At 37.8% G+C, this 23,814-nt stretch overlaps 1 protein-coding gene across 3 annotated transcripts in view; it reads left to right on the forward strand.

Moving 5' to 3' along the window:
• The first annotated feature begins 347 nt into the window (after positions 1–347).
• Positions 348–23,814, forward strand: part of LOC146003656 (uncharacterized) — a 174,007-nt gene continuing 150,540 nt past the window's right edge. For all 3 annotated transcript variants that reach the window (XM_083142007.1, XM_083142010.1, XM_083142009.1), the window contains exons 1-3: positions 348–557; positions 21,295–21,537; positions 22,722–23,095. In XM_083142007.1, the coding sequence (XP_082998133.1) occupies positions 426–557; positions 21,295–21,537; positions 22,722–23,095 (749 nt within the window). In that variant the 5' untranslated portion in view covers positions 348–425. The remainder of the gene's footprint in view (positions 558–21,294; positions 21,538–22,721; positions 23,096–23,814) is intronic.

Genomic DNA, 23,814 nt, shown 5'->3' on the forward strand with positions numbered 1-23,814 from the left:
TAATGAATATTTTTAAATTTCGTTTGGGACAATCAATAATTTTCCATTATCAATTTTTTAAAATTATTTTTGTAGCAGAGTTAATGTTAAGGTGAGAATTTTCATATTTCATATGTTTCGCAATATATATGTGTACTATATGGTATCATTAATGTTTTTTTTAATCCTAGTATTTTTATACTTTTTTATATGAGCCAATACTCAATAGTAATAAAATGGAGGAATAAGACCAAAATTTTGTGAGATGAAGGGAAAATTTTGTATGAAAAAGGAAATTTATGTAGGAAAGGGAAATTGTACTCACTTAAATGTGGCAACATCGTTGAGTTCCCGGATGTTAGATCTTCTTTGTGTACTTGGGTGTGAATGTAAATGTCGAAGAAAAAACGTGGTGGTGTTAAAATCAAGGACTTATAATTGTAACAATGCCTCCGAAAAAAGTGGCGGAGTTGTGTCGATTGTGTTCTCTGGACAAGAGAGCAAAAATAGACATATTTGAAGGAGAAGGAGAAATTAGATTGCTCCATTCCAAAATTTCCTCTTGTTTACCAGTCAAGGTTAGTTTTCAACCGGTGCCATATTGTGTTACTGGCAAGCGTCTATCTTGCATTGGAACTTGATTGTAAAAAATCATTAATAATTTTAAAGTTAATTGCGAAAAGTGTTATTATTTTGAACCTACTTTATATTATTCTCTTTGTGCAGGTTTAGGAGACGATTTTTATGATGAAATGTTTGTAAATGAGTTCACCGGCTTTTGCCAAGATATACGTTGGCAGAAGCTTATTTGAAAAACTGGCAGTAATTTTATCTTACACCGTTTCTATACACACGTTTCTAGTTCATCTTTACAGTATAATGGTTGTAAAACTATTTTTGACCACTTCGTTTGTCATGTTGTGATTGCGATTGATAAACTATTGCACATATTGACTTACATCAAAACTTAAGCTCAAAAATTGGTAGACACAGTGAGCTTGATACGTTGTGTTATTCCAAAATTTGGTTATATTTAATTGGAGAACTATTAAATAACATCTTATAGGAGACCTATTTTCACGTTATAACAGTTTTAATATCTTAAGTGTGCAAGATGTTTTATTAATGCAGTTTCTAGATTTTTGTTCATACCCACGAATGCATGTTCAGGGTGGCTACTCACCGGGAATTATGCGTGAATTCTGCTTGAATTTTTCTCTGTAGACATGAAAAATTGCAACTGTTTTATCCAAATCCTATTGAATTTATACGTATTGATAAATGCCCTGAGGCGAGATCTTCAGTTGATTTTTTATTTTTATCGATGAAGGAAAATAATATTGTGTGAAAAATAAAACTGAATTCTCTCTATCTGTTTACTTTGTTACTGTCCTATGTAGAGCAATCTGACAGACTGAAGATTATTGCAAGATAAGATTTCTTGAAGATGATTAGTTAAATTTGAGTTTGAAATTCTTACACAGTGAACAATTTTTCGCAGGTTAGAATATATACCATAACATTTGCGTGACTTGTGTTTGTAGATGCATTTCGAGTCTGAATATGTAAAATAGCAAATGTAAACTAAGGACCACAAATTAAATGTTTTAAATATACTTACCATTAAATTAAATTAGAATTTTTTGGATACATTGGAATCACACAGACACTTCATATTGTTACTATATTTGTGTGTGCATATCAGTGGTGCAACCACAGTGGGGCAGGTGGGCATCACCCCCCTCCCCCAACCTTGAATGGAAATCAATTCTAAGGAGGGCAAGGGGGCAAACATTGATGGCCAAGGGCACCTCCAGAGGGGCAATTATCTCCCTCGGTTTCAAATTTTCTACAAATAAAAATATATTTTCATAAAATTTTCTCCGTCGCTTCGCTCTCAATACCTGCTTTTCTTAGTCTCGTCAAGTTCAGAGCCGTAACTAAGGAGTGGTGGGAGTCTGTACTGGATGCCGAACAATCTAAATGATAAAAGTTGTAAAAGAGAGAATGCCATGGTTCCTTGCAAAATTATTTGCACCCTATTAAATCAGATAGTGTTTTCAGTTTGCAAAAATAATGGGTTAAAAATTTTTGGAGCGATTTTACAATAGCGGACCCTTCTCCAATTTTGTTCATATTCTGCATACTCACTAATTTAAGGCTCCAAAACACGAATCTAAGTTCTAAGTTAAAATTTGGTGCTCACATGTTGAATTTGCAAAAAAAGGGGATTCGTGATCGCAACCGACAATGCACGATTGCTCATTATTTACGTGTTTCCAATACTGAAAGAACGAAATTACGACCCCAAATTGTATCTATGTTTGCCTAACCGAACCCAACCTAACCTTACCATGAATGGTGTGTGGGGCTATGCTGAATGGTGTGCGGGGCACCCTAAAAAAATCTGTTTTGTAGCACTTGAGCGACAAATTATAACTACAAAATCGTGATCGAGTGTCCTAAAATATTGAATACACGAAATATGAACGAATGGCCTGTATTATTAATATGTACCCACGTAAAATTTACTAAGAAAAATTTACGAAAGAAGGAACTTTATTTCCAACCTTCAAAGTCGCAATCTTCCTCACACCACACAGATTACCAACTTCCGCCATTCTTGCGTGAAGTGATTCGCAACAAACATGGTTTACATTATTGTATACCGAGAACGATCCCGGTAATTGAAAAGCTTATTTCACAACTTCTACACGTTAAATAACAATTTCAACACATTACCTTCACATGTTATTTTTCATCGGGACTACGTATTTTGCGAGTATAAGAAGTAGGATAGAAATTACATTTCTTTTTTTGAGTACTAGAAACAAAATCTTCCAGGGTAAATGTCTATTATATCGGAGACACATTTCTTCATTTTTACAGAAGAAACTACTTACGGAAATGAGTTTCTGTAGTATTTTGAAAGTTCTTGGAGGTATTTTCTCACCGTAGAATACTGCACAACAAGAAATAAGCACTTTTGATATAATAAAGTTGCATTTTATGCAAAGCGACAACATTATGCCGTCCATTATGTACCTGCAGATGGCGCAAGCGTTGAAAGTAATGTGGTCTCGCTAGTGTTTCCAAACATGCCTTTTTTACCAGAATTTTATTTATTTTATTTTTTAACTATGCTTACCTAACCTAACCCAACCTAACCTAACCTTGCCGGAAATAGTTCGTGGGGCTATCGTGAATGGTTTTTGGGTCTGTCGGGAATGGTTTGTGATGACATAATGAACACGAAAGTAGTTGTTTTTCTATTAAGAATGTTGACACACTGCATACCCCACTCCAAATCGACAAAACACAAGCACGACCCGCTATGATGCACATCTGTGCGCGCCATATTGTATGTTCCGCAACGGAAGAAAGGACCCAAAAGAATTACTCGTAATGTGAAAAATCGAAGTTATTTTCCTGTAAAAAGCATAATCGCACCTTCAACTATGTTCCGCAATACACAATTGGTAAGTGCGAACCATTTAAAACTGAAAATATTCGATAGAAATGTGTCTCCGATATAACAGACAATTACCTCTTCTGGTAAATAATGAGCAATCGTGCATTGTCGGTTGCGATCACGGACCCCCTTTTTTTCGAAATTCTAAACGTGACCACCAAATATTAACTGCAGATTCGTGATTAGGAGCCCAAAATCATTGAGTATACGAAATTGGAGAAGGGTCCGGTATTGTAAAATCATACCAAATTTCCTTGTTCGCTTCACGCACAATATGATTGTTTTCTGTAATGCACTGTAAATTACCAGAGAGAGAAATAAGACTTTTCTTAATGGATTTTGTCTTAAATGTATGACCAATTATTGGGAAGAAAAGGAGCGTGCACATTTGAGGCAATTTATATAATTTTTGCTGTTGGTTTGTTATGAGGTGGATGAATTGATTATGTAATGAATAATGTAAAATTGAACGTTTTTTTTAAAAAAATGTTTAAAATCGTTTGTTCCAACACAAATGCTTTAACACGAACTTCTATCCCCCTTTTTGTATAATTTACAAGGATGATAACGTCTTTTACACTACTACTACTAATAATAATAGTCATAATTGTCATTATTATTATTATTGGGACATTTATCCTGGTACCCCCCCCCCAGACATAAGTTTGTGATTTTGAGTGCATGTGTGTGGGTGTTGATAGGCGTTAATATGCAAGGTTGAAATAGAGAAAACATCTGCTTGTGGCCTTGAATTTTTTGAAAATTTGCCTTGAAAACCGGGAATTATACTTGAATTTTATCATGGTCTTAGTGTAGCCACCCTGATGTTCTGTACTTTTTTTAGGTGAGTCCTTGATGCATTCGTCAATCTTCATTTGTAGAAATGTGAATTGACATCACAACAAATCTCTTCAGGTGTATTTATTATTTATATTTGTTACGAAGTTTACGATTGGCTTGAATAAGTGGGGAAAGTGCAGACACTAGATGCAACCTTTCATTTATGAATCTGCTTCAAAAAGACCAACTAACCTAAAGTAATATTAAGGTGGGCAGCCTAAAATAATACGGAGTGACTATCTTCACCAGCTGGTGAATCTAGCTTTTGAGGTATTTTCACCAGATTTTAAAATGTGCATGATGTACTTTTTTTTTGCACGTGATAGAGTTTGAAAAATACCTCAAGTTCTGATATGTGCTGCTAATATGTCATGTGACATAAGTATGAAGGTTGTTACGTTCCTAAATGCTTTCGTCGTTAGGTTAGGCAGTTCATACATGCAAAACATACACTGGTCAAAAAATTAGGGGAGCAAGCAAGAAATCCCAAAACCAAAGTTGGTAAGTCAAAAGTAGCAATGTATTTTGATTAGGTGAGTGTGTCCTCAACCAGTACAATACATGTCTATTGAGTCATTAGCACAACAGAGTTCTAGGGGTGATTTCTGCAAGGTACTGCACAAAATCAGGAGAACAGCACGGTGATAAGACAAGAGAAATGGACAGATACGCAACAGATCCATACCTCTAATAAGGCGTATGGTCGCCATGAACTGCTATGACAGCTGCACATCTGTTTTGCATGGAACCAATAAGGTTATCAACGACAGCCTGCGGGATATTCACCCATTCCTCCAGAAGGGCCATTTCCAACTGTTGCAGAGTTGTAGGTGGCGCTGGCTGAGCAGCAATGCGTCTTCCGAGTGTGTCCCACACATGTTCAATGGAATTCAAGACTGGGGAGGATGCTGGCCATACCATTCGTTTGATACCCTCATCCCGTAGCATGGCGTCAACCAGACGTGCTCGGTGAGGTCGGGCATTATCGTCCACAAAAATGAAATGATCACCGATATCTGCAGCCATTGGGACAACATGAGGCCTGAGGATCTCATCCCGGTACCGTAAGGCTGTCAAAGTACCATTCCGGATAATGTGCAGGGGGGTACGTCGACCAACACTGATCCCTGCCCATACTATTAAGCCACCGCCACCATACTGAGACACTTCGCGCACATGTGCGGGATAATTGCGAGTCCCACGTTCCCTCCAGATGAGAATGCGTCGATTATCTGACTGGAGACTGAAACGCGACTCATCCGAGAAGAGAACTGAACTCCACTCTCCATGTCCCCACTCACGATGTTCCACAGCCCACTGTCTGCGGGCCCTATGGTGTTGGGCATTCAGAGGGACACACACCATTAGTATTCTTGCATAAAGACCCCTTTCCTGCAGGCGATTTTGTACAGTTTGGCCCGAGACTCTTCGTCCTGTTGCCAAAACAAGGCCGCGTTGCAAGTCAGTTGCAGTTTGCTGCCTATTCCTGCGAGCCGACAATGCTAAGTACCGGTCTTCCCTCACTGTTGTTGACGTGGGCGACCTTGCCCAGGCCTCCTTCGTACTGTACCTGTCTGTTGAAATCGTGTCCACAATCTGGAAATGACACTGCATGACACACCAAGGGCTGCAGCCACCTCACGTTGTGTTTGCCCTGCTTCCATCCTCCCAATGGCTCTCCATGCGCTAGATTCCCCTAAATCGTGTTGTTCTGCCATCATTCCTATTCAACACTACTCAACTGAATCCCACCTGCACTTACGGTCTGCCAGCACCAAACAACCGGTGTTCCCAAGTGACCTTGTGATGGTTCCTCATATCACAAATTCTGCCACGTGCCTTATGGTGTCACTAGAGAGCTCTTCATGCTGATGATTCATCACAAAGGAATTGTACTGGTTGAGGACACACTCACTTCATCAACATACATTGCTACTTTTGACTTTCCAACTTTGGTTTTGGGATTTCTTGCTTGCTCCAGTAATTGTTTTGACCAGTGTATATTCAACAGCAATGACAAACTTTAAAACAACATGTATGTAGTTGCAGGTGAAATGAGCCCTGTGCCATGCCAACACCTGGTGAAAATATCCCATTATGCTGTGTTCACAACATTTTGAAAGGATCATGCCCTTATTATTTTGGATGTGACTATTATCACCAGCCAAATTAAATCCTTGAATCAAACCATAACATTGTCTCATCTTAAATTATATTCATTGACAGTGTTGCTGAACTTACTACTTAAAAGTTATTTTAAATTAGAAATGCTACTATTGTCACCAGGCAGTGAGAATAGCAGAAAATGCTGAAGACCAGAAATTACATATAAGGCAGTGGCAAGTATTTACAGAAGTAATTTTAATGGTAATAGCCCTAAATCTGAACTGCCTAACCTAACGACGTGTTAATTTCTGCTTATAATTTTGATATGCATGCTTTTTTAAATTGAAAATATGTTAAAAATAGGAATATTTATTGAATGAAACAGCTGATCGAAGTAGGTAATGCATGTGCCGTAAGCTCATTTAATACCAAAAATATGTTATACAATAGAACCCATAAACTTTTCGTAGTAGTAGGGAGCTCTTCTTACAAACTTTTCTAATTATTTTTCACCTACTCCAAATAACAAAATGCAAAAAGAATATTCCTAGACTTATTTTTCAGAATGACAAACTGCTGCTTTTTTAAAATACTAAACAATGAACAAAATTTGATGAAGTTGAAACAAATGCATTAAATTCTTAAAATTTCTAGTGCAAGGGTGACATATCAAGAGTTTCTGTAAATGGTAAAATTCAAGTATCCCCGAAATGCATTTCTTCAAATTTACAGGAGAAATTACTTACCGAATGCAGTTTCTTTAGAATTGTGGAAGTTCTGGGAAGTGTTTTCTCGCATTGTTCATTCAATTTTGCCGGTAAATCATTTATTTCTTGATATAAATGTGAGACGGATGCACGAAAGCTCTTGCATCCATATACTTCCAGGTGGATGTAGCCTGTGTGTGATGACGTAATCCCAGTCAATCCCGGTCAGTGTTTCCAAACACGTGTTTTTGTAACTGAAGAAGGTACGTTTCCATAAATGGTTTGTGGGGCTGTGTCAATGGTTTGTGGGGCTGTGTCAATGGTTCGTGGGGCTGTGTGTCAATGGTTCGTGGGGCTGTGTGTCAATGGTTCGTTGGGCTATGCGAGAATGGTGTGTTGGGCTACGCATTTTTTTTCGAAACCAATTTTTAACTATTGTAACCTATACGTTACCCTACCTAACCTAAACTTACCGGAAAAGGTTCGTGAGGCTATGTATGAATGGTTCGTGGGGCTATGCGTCAATGGTTTGTGGGGCTACGTAGGTATTTTTTTGGTGGAGTGGGGTGGAAAGACTACATGCCGACTACGGTAGTGAAACTGTGACCGCCATTTAGTGTGTTACTTCATACATCGAAAATATAGATTATTTCCGTGAAAAAAATGAAATGTCACCTTCAAGAATCCTTAGGAATGCAGAATACGTAAGTACCAATGTGAAAAAGAAGAAAATAAAGGAAATTCAGGCATTTCGGGGATACTTAACATTTAATCTGTAAATATATGGAATGAGAAGCACAATTTTCTATTCTGCTCTTATGAATTGTCATTGGTTTTTGTTAATAATATGTTAATCTGCAACCACTTCTTCAGCGAATATCATTATTTTCAACGTTAACCATCTTATAGATTTCTTCTTTATTATAATGCAGCTTTTGTGCAAGGTTAATATTGAAAGTTGGCTGAGTAATAACGATGCAAATAAAAATTAATTCTTGGTATTCGAAACAAATTCGGAGAGCACAATAAAATAAAAAATAATCATTCGTTAATCAACGGTTCTATGTGTGAGGTTCATTTTGGGAATTACTATCATCTTAGCACAAAAGAAATAATCAAATTGTAATATGAAGTACTGTAGTATGTACGCGTGTTTCAATTTTAAAATGAAAAAAAAATTGTCCAAGCTGTATATATTTTCAGATATGTGGTTTCGTGCAAGGTTATATGCATTGCAAGTGCAGTGCAAGAATGTACATATTTGTTTACAACCCACACTAATATCCACCCGGAAAATATACCTTGTACATACGAACAAGCTGTTGTCCTTTTTTGGCCAGTAATTTTGAAAAATGAAATAAAAGATCATGTGTATTGCATGTCAATGTTAAGAAAGAGAAAAAAGCCTTCAGGGTTCACGTTTTATGCATCTTCAGTCATGCAGTTTCATGCAAGGTTATTACATTGGTGCATTTTCTTTGTATCTATGAAACATAACATCTTTCAGAAATTGTTCCTTGTACATACTTATCAAGGCTGTAAGGATACTGCGTAACCATGTAACTTCACTTGCCTTAAATTGTATTTCTTTGTTTTCCGACTTTCGACTGCATTCTTTTTAATTCCTGTCACAACTTTTTTTCAGACTGCAGTCATGTTACGAAAATGTTATTTTTTTTTTAAGGGGGGGGGTTATCTCACATTTAGACATTGGTCCATTCCATGTCAAGTAAACCAAATTTTGGTCAATTTTGAACGTGACCATCTCTGATTTTATTCATACTTAATTCTCATCAGGTACTACCTAAGGTAGGAAAAACTGCAAAATTTCAGATTTTTATTTGTTGTACTTTTCTAGTTAGAGCCCTCTAAAATATGAAAAATAGCACAATTTGCACAATAGCACAATCACAAAAAACTCATAAATCAAGCTAGAAGGTTGGGATGAAAACCAAATTGTTGCTTTTGGTATAAGCTTTAATTAGATATATCACATGACCAGGGCTCGAAATATTCCAGTCGCCAGGTCGCAATGGCGACTAAAAATTTCTAAGTTCAAATTGCAGTACAGCGTAAGTTAGCATTTTTTTTTTTTATCATCATCAACATTGTGAACATTCCATAGATTTAGTAACAATTTCATACCCTTTGTCCCTCAACACCCCATTTCCTGCTTTCTCAAATAATTTAGTGATGTTTTGAATACTGTGATGCTCAACATCTTATACAGAGTGTTACAAAAGTTGTACAACCCAAAACTTTGGAAATGTATATCATCAGGGTGGCGACAGACCTGGAAAACCTGGAAAACCGGGAAAAGTCAGGGAATTTGAGGTGTCAAAAAAATTCAGGGAAATGTCAGGGAATTTCGTCTTCATTGACCTTTTTTTAATTTTTTTTTATTATTTTTTATTTATTTAAAGTTATCGTTATGGAACTCTTCACGAGAACAGGAAATTTCGTTCGTAAATTTCGGCCTCAACTTTTAGGCCCCTTTTATGCGCAACACAACCACGGCGCCAGAAACCAGTGAAGTCAGGAGGAGAGAGAGAAATTTCTCTCGCCCGGGCTTCTCAGCGGGCATTTTAAATTCGAACACTCTTTGGAGGAAAATTGTTATAACTCGGGCACTATGGGAGCAATCTACTTCGGATAACTTCTGTTTTGCAGCTAAAACATCAGCGCATGCACCCTGTAGAATTCAGAACACCGTACCGAGGAAGGGGGGCATGGGGGGCACGTCCCCCGAATTTCAATGGAAAAACATAAAAATCTGGAGTTTGCCCCCTCTTTTCCTGCTATTTTTGGGAGAAGGCGCGAACTTTATTTTCAAAGAATGGACTCTCAAGAGAATGAAACATGTTTCATGTTCTTAGGTGCCATACAAGTTGAATAATAAGCCAAAATGTGATTTTTTTTATTTTTTATTTTTTTACGAAAAATAGGTAATTTGCATTTTTGGAGGAAAATTGTTATAACTGCTGGGGCACTATGAGAGCACTCTACTTCGGGTAAGTTTCGTTTTGCAGCTAGAAAATCATAGCATGCAACCGTGTACAACTCAGAACGCCGAACCGAGGAAGGGGGGTTTGGGGGCGCGACCACCGAATTTCAATGAAAAAAAAATAATCTGGAGTTTGCCCCCTCTTCTCCCGCTATTTTGGGGAGAAGGCGCAAACCTTAATATTCTCTTCAAAGAATGGACGTTTCCAAAGAGATTGAAACATGTTTCATGTTCCTGGGTGCCATACAAGTTGAATAATGAGCCAAAATGTGAAACTCTGTTCGGAAATGTGGCATGGATATGTTGCGGAGAGGGGGATGTTGGTCATCCATATGAATTTCCCAGGCTTGCTCCAGACCTGTGTCAGAGTTTCCACCCAAACATAAGAGTATGAAGGTCCAAAAAGCACATTCATTTCGTAATCACCACCATGATACCATATGGTATCATCAGGGGAGTAAAGGTTAAGCCTCTAAATATTACGTGGAAAATGCATTGAATTATCATTTTTTCTTGTCCGCATGGGAGCAGTAAGGGGACTTGTCAACAGATGGAGAGAATAAGAGCGGGTGGCGCCGTCTGATAGTTGTCGGACGTCGTAGTAAGGCATTTTGTTGGGCAAACTGAAGGAACATGGAAACAAATAGGCTCCATTGATACATACGATTTTTGTCGAATATCGCCACCTGACAAAGTATCTCTCTACAACATGCGACAGAAATTGCATGGACTGCAACATCCAACAAAAATCGCATGCATAAACAAGAAGAGCTTTAGACTGCAAATATGCTGCTGGAATTTTATTACTCTTCTGGCTCACTTCACATTATTTAATGTAGCAGTGCTTACGAAGGTTTTCCTTCATCATCCTGACGTATTACTGGTTTCGCACAAGTTAACATACGTTTACAATGACATTGCACTATTCTTAGATATCAAGAAGAATCCAACCAAACGTGATATATATTGAATACTATCACGAAAAAGTGAAACATAAATCTGCATTGGTGAATGTTATAAAAATTGGCAACCTCAAATTTACTGCAACACTAGTATTGCAATGAAGTTAATGCCACTCTCTGTCCTGTCCGTTTAAACTCGTGAGAGATGGTCATTAATCTCTCACTGAGTAAGGTTAATGTCCAATATTATGAAATAAAATACTAATAATAAATACGTAAATGTTTTTATATCATATTTACTCGATTCATTCAATCATAAAAGCAAATCACTTTCTTCAAGAATTGACTTTTCTCTGCCAGCCCTGCTAAATTTTCACTTTCCATCTACTGATTTATACGAGGGGTGGTCAGAAAGTAATTTCCGATTAGTAGGGACATTGATTTTTCGCAAACGCCAAAACCGTGAAAAATTGTAATTGCAATGAAGTTATGTTTAGGAATGTGCAGTGATGTCTGGACACATTTTTCGCCTTTTCGAAATATCGAAATAATGCGAATTTGGCATAAAATGCCAAATGTTGGCATTTTTAGCAATTTTTTTAAAAGAAATGTCCTAAAACAACGAAAAATTCCATGAAATCCAACATTCTTGTCTTTTCTAGTCCATGTTTGTGTACATAGAACATGCCAGTTTTCCAACATTTTACTCAAGAGTAAACTATAGAGTTATACGTACATGGAATAATTCCGACAGCCACATTAAATCATGTATTTCCCACGATTTTTTCAACTTCTATCAAAACCATTTGCATCACAGAGCAAAGTGGCAGGGTTCTAACAGGAGATCGAGTGCGTATCTACCGTCACACGGGAGCCACATCTTCAGTATTTGTCGCGCGAGATGTGTTTTGAATTACCAAGCTAAGTGCGCATCATCGGCATTTGTCGAGCGAGTAATAATGGAGCTGCAGTCGTTAGGGCATCTGACTACTATGCGAGAGACCCGGGGTCAATCCCCTGCGGAGGAGAACCGGGATGTTTCCCACCTATTCAAACTGCTCCGGCACCCACCCAGCATCATATGAAGCTGGTACCTTGAGGAAACTTTGAGGGATAAAGGTAGCCAGGAGCGTGGTGCTGATCACATCACCCCCACCTTCAGCCGTGATCAAGAAAGTGTGGGGCCCTAACTCCACACCCCTATACACCTTCATGGAAAAGTGCAGGGAATCACTTTACTTTTACTTCCTCAAAAATCTGTTCCAACATATCAAACTGTCACGAAAATACGTAGACCATGTGACCTACAATTTGAAATAATAGTTTAAAAGCACAATGGAGTATTAAGTTTCGGTATATTTGGCAGATAAATCTTCTAAAACATAAACGCGAATTTTGGGAAACGTAACACTAACAAGTCCAAAATAAGATAGTGCCAATTTTTGGTGCCATAATATATCGGTATCTGTCACGTGAGATTGATTGATTTTAATTTTTTGGGTGCGTCGCCACTTATGGTCATTATGCACCCTTCAGTGTATACGGGGAAAATTCTATTATCTAAAATCCTTACCTTAAAATTAAAAAAGGGGTATGGAAAATAACTTTCCCAAAATAACTTTCAAGATATCAAACTCTCACGAAGAGGCGTAAGCCATGTGACTTACAATTTGAAACAGTAGTTTAAAAACACCATGAAGGTATAATATCAGATTTTGCCAGAAAATGCGCTAAAATGAAAATGTGAATTTTGGGAAAAATAACACCGTATAGTAAAAAATAGAAAATAAGAAAATACACAATTTGAAAAAAATAACAAAATATCAAGGTCCCTACCGATTAGGCATAAATAAAACATGAATATCAGTTGTAATTTATTGCATTAGTAACAGTGAGTCCTAACCTAATTTTCGGCATAATCACCACCGTTGTTCTGGCATTTGTTGTAGCATGGCACTAAATTTTGTATGCCAATGGTATATGTGTCTGACAGCAAAGACTGGAACTATCTCTACCGCAGTGTAGCTGTCAAATCCTTGCCCTGCCAGAAACCTCTTCAGTTAAACAAAGAGATGAAAGTCGGTACATTCAAGGCCAGGGCTGTACAGGGAGTGGTCCAAGATATTTCACCTGAAGTGATGCAAAGGGCCCGTGTGTACTCAGCTGTATGGGGTTGTGCACATACGATTGGCCTTCCGTGAATTGTCTGCACCATCGTCTGACCATACTATCACTCACGACATCTGGTCTGCACACCTCACACAATTGCTGGTGGCTCTGTGCCAAATTCTGAGCGTGCAATGTAGGCTACATCGCAGTTGGTGGGAGACTGTTTGAGAGTTGCAATCTTTAACCTAGAACTGTCCTGAAACGGCTGCATTGCAAATGTACCAGATTACAGCTACATGCCACTTCTTCCTGCCTGCATGTGTGTGTGTCTATCTCTGACCACTAGTGCTGCATATAGGCACCATTGAACCTTTTTACAGGATGCCCCTCGTATATGAACGTTGAGAAGCTTTTATTATTAGTGTGTTCCTGTTTTAATGTGTGGTTAGCTAAATCAGGTACCTATACAATGCAATTCTATAAATTCCTTGCGTTAAATTTCTAATACCTACATACCCTTTTCGTCAGCATTAATGGTATAACTGCATGTTGTCAGTTTCACAGTACTTCACGTGGATATACTGTACTGAAGCAGAAATCCCATTGATAATGTAAGGAAATATGACACTTTATTTTGTTCGATTCAATTGTTTCACTTATATGCAAGAGTTAAGTTGTTTGCTTTACAGAGAAGAGAGAAGTAGCTTTATGCATTGAAAAATGAGTCTGCACTCATGGTTCTTGCAAGCAGAGGGTTCCAAACCTTAGTGGAAATATCAACATATAATACCGAGAATGTATAAGGAGACTGATAAATTGCAAATTGTATTTCTTAATCAATCACTCTTCACTTTTATCTCATTTAGTCGTAACTTTAAAAATAATCAAGTATTTTATTTTAAACTTACTGCGTATGACAAAATTCCGTAATCCTTCCCTAGCTTGTGGATTGTAATAACTTTCCAAATTCACAATTTTGCAGTTTGAATTCAAATCATAGAGAATACAGAAATTAAGTCAATTTCATAGAAGATAATATTGGTACTTAGCAAAACCATACGTGGATGTGTATGAGTTTATTATTTCCATTTGCAAAAACATCGATTTAGTTTAGTTTATAATTGTCAGGGAAAAATGTAAATTTTGTCCTGGAAAACCTGGAAAAGTCAGGGAATTTCATTTCTGCTTGTTTGTAGCCACCCTGATCATGCAAACTGTAAGAGATATTTACACCGTTTTTTCTGCATTATAAAGTCTTGTCCATTGAGATATTTTCCAATGCTTAAAATTATCAGTTCACTCCGTACAGAAAATTATATAAATTAATAACTGACCGAAAGCATCATTCAATTTTTTCCAGAAATGAACTTCTAGGTGAGAGAAATATGTAAGAAATTATCGAAGGGTCATAATTAGACATTTGATGACTGATGCCATGTCAGTCTTGTCATTTTGGATCATAACATTGCAACTACAATTGTATAGCCAATAGCAAAGATAATAGGCAAATTTCTCATCACTATTTTCATAATGTTTTTACTTCACATCTGGTGGTGTTCTAAGCGATTCAATTCTGTTGATGCGAAGCTGATGTTGACATCTGCTTAGTGGTCTTTTTATTTCAGTCCATTATCATCACATGTGGAAAACGGGAGTGAATGAAATAGTAATGGACATATTACTTTTGCCGTTGGCATTTTGCCGTAACAGTGTGTTAGCACAACGTGCTACACTGCCATGGATCCCGTGTTTGAATCCCAGGATGGGCACGGGTGCTCTTATGAGTGTTCCTTCATTATATCATCACTCATCGCCGCAATTAGCTATAGGTGTCAGAAAATAGACGTAAAATAACCTACCTAACTCAATAAATCCAACAGCTCATTTCAGATCTTCCCTCAAAAAATCCTGGGTGGGTAGGGTCCTGCTGTAGTAAGGAAGGAAACAACGCATTTAAATGACTCACACTTGCTTACCGGCAGTTGGATATGCTTTATTGTTGTTAACTTATTATAATCGGGAAGACAAGGTCAAGAGAAGTAAAAGAAAAGTACAAGGCAGATTGCTTTTTATTCAAGAGAAGATTATATGGGTAAAATATTCAAGCTAGTTATCGTGAATTTTTGGGTAAATGTTTCACATGAGACATACAACGATAATTTTTACTTTTTCGGCCTCCCGATTTGACTTATTTATTCAAATAATAATGTTCAATTAGAATTTTGAACCAGGTAGAAACAGAATTTTTAAAATTTTTTGCCTACAAAAATTAGCCTTTTCCATATTTTTTCTCACTTCTATTTATATTTTTCTTGCCAACCCCATTGGATGCGAGTCCCCGGTGGGTGGTCACCTACTTCACCCACCCTTTGCTATGCCACTGCTTGTACGTAGATGTCAACATCGTAAGGATACTTGTTAACAGTAAATATGTATCCTTTTGTTTTTTTTAGCCAGTTATGGAAGTTAACATACAAAATCACACACGTGCAAAAATATGTTTCTTTAAAGATTGATATTACGTCTTATGTACCATTAGGTATGTAGTTGCTTGCAAGGTTATTATTGTATGCATGTGTGTTTTTACAAAACACCACCATTTGGAAATTGTTCCTTGTACATACGTATGAACGTTAAGGGTACTGCTAAAAATTGTACGTGCATTCTTTTTTTCCAGTTATTATTCGGAAACAACACGTTACTTGTTTATTTGAAATGTTACATTCACACCATTGTGATGGAAGTAACTTGTAATAATATTACACGTGTTTTAATTTTAAAGATTACAAATTAGGATTGTGAAAAAGCAAGTTACGCATAGTGTACATTTTGTGTATTGTGTTGTTTGGTTGAAGAAATTTGTTATAGCAAACACACATTAATTTTTTTGGAACACCATTTTAATACAATTTTGCAAGCATCAAACACAATATTTTCTCCTGGAAGTCTGGAACCGTAGTTTTTTTTTATATATCTGTACCTGCATGCACTCAAATCCTACTTACGAAATTACAGTGAAACTGCTAATATACAACATTTTTGGAATTCACATGAAAATGACCACCTAATATTCATTTTTTACACATATGTTTATGATCATTGCATTATGTTTTGCCGTTCCTGCTGTTATTACGGTAATGCAAAACATGCAGCGAACTTTCGCAATTTACAACAGCTGATCAAGACTTCACCATATCGACTGTAAACACAGACTATACTAGGTACTGCAATATCTGATGGCTGCACAGTGTACTGCGTTTCCATATTTATGCTGCACTTAACATGTTAGGCTGAGCCCCAAGCACCACCTATGTTACACGGGACTTTTAAGTGCCACGTAATGTTAGATAGACATTGAACAACCTCAAAATGGTGGTTGAGATGATAAGTGGAGATGGTGCACTGGTTAAAAACCAGTGTACACATGTACACACATCAATCCAACACCAACCATGCAAATGAACAGTAAGCTCCCATTCTTGAATAGATTTTAGCTCATAAGAAAACCATGTCTGTGATATGTAAAGTAATGAATATGGTAACGAATACTTATAGATCTCTGAATAATTGTCACACAATACATTCAGTATCAATAAGCCTGTAAGTTTGCAACAGGCAAATGTTTTCAAAACGTCACACAAAATCGTGTAGGCCAGGTACTTGTGGTGTCTTAAAAAATTTAAGGGCTAGATTTTCAATGTGTGATTAAAATTAACTAGGGGTTATCGCAATTTTGGGGTTTTCCATCTGCGGTTAGCTCCTCAACTGGGTGTTAGTTGGCAGTGAACTAAATTTGGGCTTTATCTGGTGGTCAGCCATATGGCTGGTAGTTGCAAAAAACATGGCTGCCTCATCAGAAGATGGATCTTCACCAGACAATATCTCGTGCACATAGTGATAAATAATTTAAAGTTACATTGGCGTAAAAATAACTCAATATGCTTGGCAGAGTTGCACAGTAACAGGTAAAAGCAAAGGAATGGTCGCTAGATTTTGTTTTGTGTACTCGTACTGGAGGCATTTGCCTATCATGAAATTATACTGAACCAGACTCTATGATAAATGTATTACTCTCATGACTCCGTTATGCTAATATTAATGAAAGTACTCACTCAACAACATTTGCATTATGACTGGAATGGTAAACAAATATTCAGCAATTAACATAACTTGAAATGGTTCCAGAAGTTTTATTAGGCGTGGTTTTTTGTATCAGCTGCTTTACAATCAAATAATATTGAATAAGAATGGGAAACACCTTGTAGGTTCCATGCAGTGCTTGAAAAATCTTCATACCCAGGTGCCAGTGGTAAAAATCCATGACTAATGAAAATAAAATACATCATGTTCATGTATACATGTTTTGAGCTTAAAATTGCAATTTAAAAGGAACTTGCCTCTGTTTTGACGTATTAACTGTAGTTTATGAAATATGCCCAATGTATCAATTTTTTTGTTGGGTACACATGGAGTCACATATATTTTCACAGAGCATAGATAATTTTTCTGTTTATGCATTAAACTGGCATACTTTTGTTCTTACAGTTTGCTGATTATTTTTTTTAATACTCTAGTAAAAAGTGGGAAGGGGGACGAAGACAAGGAGTAAGAACTTGTTACTGTGCACAACGTTGAAAAAAAAATCATTTGCTAACTTACACTGTACTGCAATTTGTACTTCGAATCTTCAAAATTTCTTACATACAAGCCTCATTCAATGTATTACTGGAAATATGTTGTAACAAATATTTGTTACAAGCAACAAAAGAACTACAGAAATATGTTTCAACATAGTTCCCCCTCTAGTTCAAGGCACCTCTGCCAGCACTTGACAAGGGCACTGATTCCACAGGGAAATAAATATTTTGGACTCGTGCGTAACAACTCCTGCAGAGTTGACTGGACTTCGTCGTCATTCTGGAGCCTCGATCCACTTAGTGCATCTTTTAGTGGGCTAAAGTTGTGGAAATCTGAAGGTGCGAGATCGAGCGAATATGGAGGGTGGGGATAAGCACTCAAATTTTAGGTCCTCGATGGTAGACAATGTGACATTGGCAGTGTGTGGTCTTGCATTGCTATGGAGCAAAAACCCACCAGTGGACACCAGACCACGTCGTCTCCGCAAAATGGCTGGTTTCAGTTTTTCATGCAAAGGGTTGGAGTAGGCGGTACTGTTTACATTATCACCTCTGGGCATGTAATGTTCAAGAATTGGCCCCTTGTGGTCCCAAAACAAAGTTAACATGACCTATCAGGCACTCCGTTGACAGGGTAGCTGCTCACCGGGAATTCCTTGTATTCTGGGAATTATGCGTGAATTATTGGCTAAGGGAATTCTTGAATTTTTCTCCGTAGATGTGAAAAATTGCAACTTTCATTAATCCAAATCCGATTCAATTTATAATGTTTATAAATCTCTTGAGGCGAGTTTTCACAGTTTAGATTTTATCATTATCGAGGAAGGAAGAGAAAGCTGCATGGAAAATAAAACCGAATTCTCTCTATCAGTTTATTTTTTTAGTGTCCTTTGCAGAACAATAATCTATCTGACAGATGGAAGATTATTGCAAGATAAGATATCTTGAATTTGGTTAGGTAAATTTGAGTTTCAAATTTTTATACAATTAATTTTTCTAAGATGTGTTTGTAGATGTATTTCGAATCTGAGTATGTGAAATGTTTTTAAAATTATATGTCGTTTAATTTAACTGAATTTTTGGATACTTTGGTATCTTACAGATCCTTTATATTGTTAATATTTGTGTGAGGGTGGGTGATTGGTGAGAGGCGGTAACGTAAGGTTGAAATCGAGAAAATATCTGCTTGTAGCCTTGAATTTTTGGAAAGTTCGCCTTGAAAATCGGGAATTATGCTTAAATGTTATCATGGTCTTCAAGTGGCCACCCTGGTTGAGCACACGGTGACGGACGCGACCTGGACGCGGAGAATCTTCAACAAGCATTTTGGCCCTGTTTGAAGTTCTCAGCTCACTTGTGATGAAGTCATACAGTTGTCACCATACTGAACTGTCATGCGGCGATGAATTTCTATTGGTTTCATGCCTTCACTCAACAAAAATCTCACAACACTTCGCTGCTCCAGCTTGAGCACTCCTGCAAGGGTGCTGTCATCTTGTGTAACTGTTTCCCATCATCCCGTACGTGACGCAGGCGTGCCAGCGCCAGCTATGAATAGCATACAGGCCTTCACAAAATAACAAAACACATAACAATCACAATCTTATACAACTTTTCTGGTTATTTATTGAATGGTAAAAAGTTTAAAAAAAGGTAAAGTTTTCCCCTGTGCCTTGCACCACGCCATGAAGGCGTATAGGGGGTGTGGGGGTAACGCCCCACACTTTCTTGATCCGGTCGTGAGTGGGGGCGATGTGATCAGCACCACGCCCCTGACCGCCTTTACCCCCCAGGGTTTCCCCCAGGTACCCATGTTATTCGACGCTGGGTGGACGCCGGGGCCGCTTCCAACGTTAGAAAAGTTCCCGGATTTGAACTGGCCGGGGATCGAACCCGGGACCTTTAGCATGGTAGTCAGATGCGTTACCGACTGAGCCACCACGGTTATTGTTATTGTTATTGAATGCACCTTGTTCAAATTAAATAAATGCCAACATTACAGCAAAATATTTCACTTGTTCAAATCATGCTCATGCATGAATGTTTAACAGGAAATCTAGGAGTCAAGAAAAAGTAGAGAAGTCAACTAGAAGTCTCTGCGGCCACTCATCTACAGCATTACGCACTGTCTCCGTAGGGAAAGTCGCCACTGCCTTCACCAGGGACCGTTTCAGACTGTCAATATTGGCATGCCTCCTCGTACAGACCATGCCCTCAAGCACTGACCACAATTTGTAGTCTAACGGATTGAGGTCAGGGCTGCTAGCAGGCCAATCAGCTGGAGCAATGAAGTCCGGGGTCATTGCTCTTGAGCCACTCCTGGGTGGAGTGTGCATTATGGGCTGGTGTGGAATCCTGTTGGAAGTTCCAATGTTGGTTCCTGAACAAAGTGTCACTCAAAGGCTTCACAACAGAGTTCAACACAGTATTTTCGTACACTCTGGCTGACGTTTTCACAAAAATGCAGCTTGGTGGTGCCATCATACGCCACACCCCACCAAACCATGACTGAGGCCGGATGATGACCCCTCTGGATCTTCGGGGCTTTCTCCCGAGCTTCGTGGGATGTTGACGCATACACCCGGTCATTTTGGCGATTGAAAGTTTCCTCAATGTTGAATATCTTTTCATCTGTGAAAATAATTTTCCTGTGGCCATTGTTGGCGTAACGCTGGAGGAGGCATTTTGCTTTTATCACCCTCTGCTCTTTCAGACGTGCATTGAGGAAGTGACCTGTACTTCGCCGGTAAGCCTTCAACCCCAAGTCACTTCTTAACACACGAGACACTGACATTTTGGGAATGTTCAGCTCACGAGCAAGCACTGCCTGCTTTCGTACAGGATTTCTCAGAATACAGGCTGCCACTGCTTGCACTAACTTTTTGGTTTGTACGCTGCGTGGGCGGCCTTGCCTTGGGCGATCATCAACTGTCCCAGTCTCTGTGAATCGCTTGATAGTCCGATACACGAAAGATTTGCTGATATTCAACTTTTTAAGTGTTCTGAATATCATGGGGGCTGTTTGACCCACTTTATGAAGCGCTATTACTGCCACACGATTTTCGTAATCGCCCCACTCCATAGCTACACTTTTACGAACACACTTCCTCTATGACAGCTCAACTCACAATGGCCCACTCCAGCCTCTTGCACAGGAAGGTTGGCCGCGACCTTGAAAACCGGTTGTACACACTGCCTCAAACTTTCTGTCAGTATTTATGATACGACTAGGTAGTATTTATTTTCTTAATTGCTAATTTCCAACTTTAGTTACATAGGGGTGAAACATTAATAAAGGTTAAGAAAAACAAAACAAAAAAAAAGTGTCAAGAATTTTGGATTTGTTATTTTGGTAGGCACCCTGTATAATTTTTCCATCACTCATGTCATGTCTCGGTACAAAAGCAATGTAAAACAAATCAAAATAGAAATTGACATGGCTGCTTTGCTCATGGTGGCCTATTTAGAGTATTGAATTTGCAGAATGCCCCTAGGGGGATAAAAGAAACCTTCCTATGATTGTGCTTTTATTTTTCAGGTGTTAAGAAATGATAAACTTCCAAAAAGAATATGTGAAGACTGTATGTACAAAGTGGAAATGTTCAATGACTTCCGAGAAGCAACCCTTAAATCGGAGAAGGAACTGAATAAGTTTTTGGAAGAAGAGGAAAAGGCAGAGAATGAGGAGAAGGAGAGGATGGAGAGAGAAAACGCTGCGTCTGAAACTTCTGGGGACCAAGGAGATGGTTCGCCAGCGAAAGAGCCTATAGTTCCTGTAGATGTAAGTGTTGCAAAGTTCATTTTTCATGTCCAAATTCCTTCTTATTACCAAAGCATATGAATCGTTTATGAGCATTTTGAGCTTCGTGTATTTCGAACAAACCAAGGTATGATTTGCAGTTCCCCCATTTTTAGTTTCTTAGATATTAAATTGGATAATGACATCGGATGATTTATACGAGGTGTGTTTATTTTATAATATTTCTAATAGAGAATGTGAAGGAATTTACTGTACAAGTTCTGCAGAAACAAGGGGGAACCTTTTCTTTCATAATAGCCACTAACTGGCTTACTATTCCATTCGCAAATACAGTATTTTTAATCGCATGATAGTTTATTGAACATAATTATTTATTTGTAAATAATGTAAATTATCGTGTTTTTGCCCAACTTCTCCCTATTGCAACTTTGTTATCCATGGAAAATCAATCAATCTCAACATTTTTATGTGGGTACCTCTCGTAGAGTACTCTTATGCTATGAATGTCAAATTTTTGTTAGGTGTCCCCCACCAGACATATTGGCAGCCCAAATTTTGGAAGAAATTAAAAACTGGCATTTTCAAAGAGCTATAACTCAAAGAAGAAACCAGTAACAGAGCTCAAATATTTTCTACTAAAACTTTGGATGTATGTGTTTGCTCTGAAAAGTTATAGTTCTGATATGACATCACTTCCCTACTTAAACAAATCCTAACCTTTTATTTTTCTTCAAAATTGAATATTCAAGTTTTGGCCCTAAATTTCATCTATTTCATTAGTCTTGGTGAAAAAACATAAAATGTATCTTGAAGTGGAATGTTTTTTTACCACAACTTTCTAACATTTTTCTTAGCAGTTATAATTATCGCAATTGTCTGCAAAGGCCAAAAATTCAGCAGTCGTGAAAAAAAAAGTGGGCCCCATTTTCAAACGAAGTCAAGTTGTAGAAAATTAAAACCTGTTTTGAACTACCCTTGCATAGGGGTTACACCAACAAAAAATGTAAATTTTTAAAAATGTTTGAGTAACCTGTGCTGGACCATATGGTATTATTTGACCCACATCTTGTTATTATTTGAAACACAACGGCCATGTGCCCAGTTAGTGTTAAATATTGTAATTACTTGGTTACATAAAAGAAGACAAAAATTGTACTCATGTGATTATTATCCTATATATTAATGTAATTTTAAATTTATTTCAGGTTGTAATCAAGACAGAGACAGACGATGTTACTATGGATGAAGACGAGCACATCCTGGGCCTTTCAGATGCCTCAGATTCTGGGGGTGGTGATTCGAAAAAAGCAGAAGATATTAGCAAGGAGGAAGACATGATGAACAGTAGTGATGACAATAGTGGTGGTGACTTTATTAACAAAGAAGAAGACATTGACAGTGATTATGAATATCCGCAAAACATTCAAGCATCGACTTTTGTTAGTGTTGAAGTGGACAATGAACAACCTGGGCCTTCGGGCTTGTCTAGTGGAGTGCCATCAAATACTGATGCAGCTAGTTCCTCTGCAACAGCTAGTACTTCGGCCACCGAGCAGCCTTCGACCTCCTCCGAGAACCTGTAAGTACCATTTTTCACTTCTTCCGCAGTGACGTTACCATTGTATGTACATTTGGCACATTTACTGGTCGAGTTTATTGCTTAATTTCATAAATATGCATCCAAAATGTTTGTTCCTTCGTAATTTAGCTTTTTTCGTTCCTCATGACCTTTCAATGAGGATATTTTATTTTGTTATGCAGGCTTTGTTGTAGCTTTCGTATTCTGTACTCTTTTGGCAAATCATAACGGTGAACATAAACTTCTGATCTGCACTTGGGAAATGGTTCCAAATGTTTAATGCTTTTTGGCAAGTGTTACGAAGTGCTCACATTTCATAATGTGCTGTTCTTGATTTATGATTGTCGCAGACGCTGAGTTTCAGTGGATTTTCATGCGAGATTCGTGAAGTTGGTTTTGTGCTTGAAGTCAGATGTTACATGATCAGGCATTGGAAGCATTTAGGAACACAGAAAAAGTAAATACTACATATTTTTAGATTTACTGTTTGTATTGTGTCCGTAAAACAGTCTAGAAAGTTTAGCAACATTTAGGTTGCAATCATGAGAATGTGAATAGCTGAAGTTTGTTCAAGAAGTTTTATAGGATTACCAGACAATATTCTGCCGCTTCTCTTGCTTGTTAGGTTGAGAGAGACTACATTATTTTATTCAAATTCTATTTTCTTTCCTGGTAGAGGAATATGCATAAATCTTGTTCTTGTAAAACACTGTTCTCAG

The sequence above is a fragment of the Lepisma saccharinum genome, chromosome 20 (genome assembly GCF_977018435.1).
Source record: "Lepisma saccharinum chromosome 20, izLepSacc3.1, whole genome shotgun sequence".
NCBI lineage: Eukaryota > Metazoa > Arthropoda > Insecta > Zygentoma > Lepismatidae > Lepisma > Lepisma saccharinum.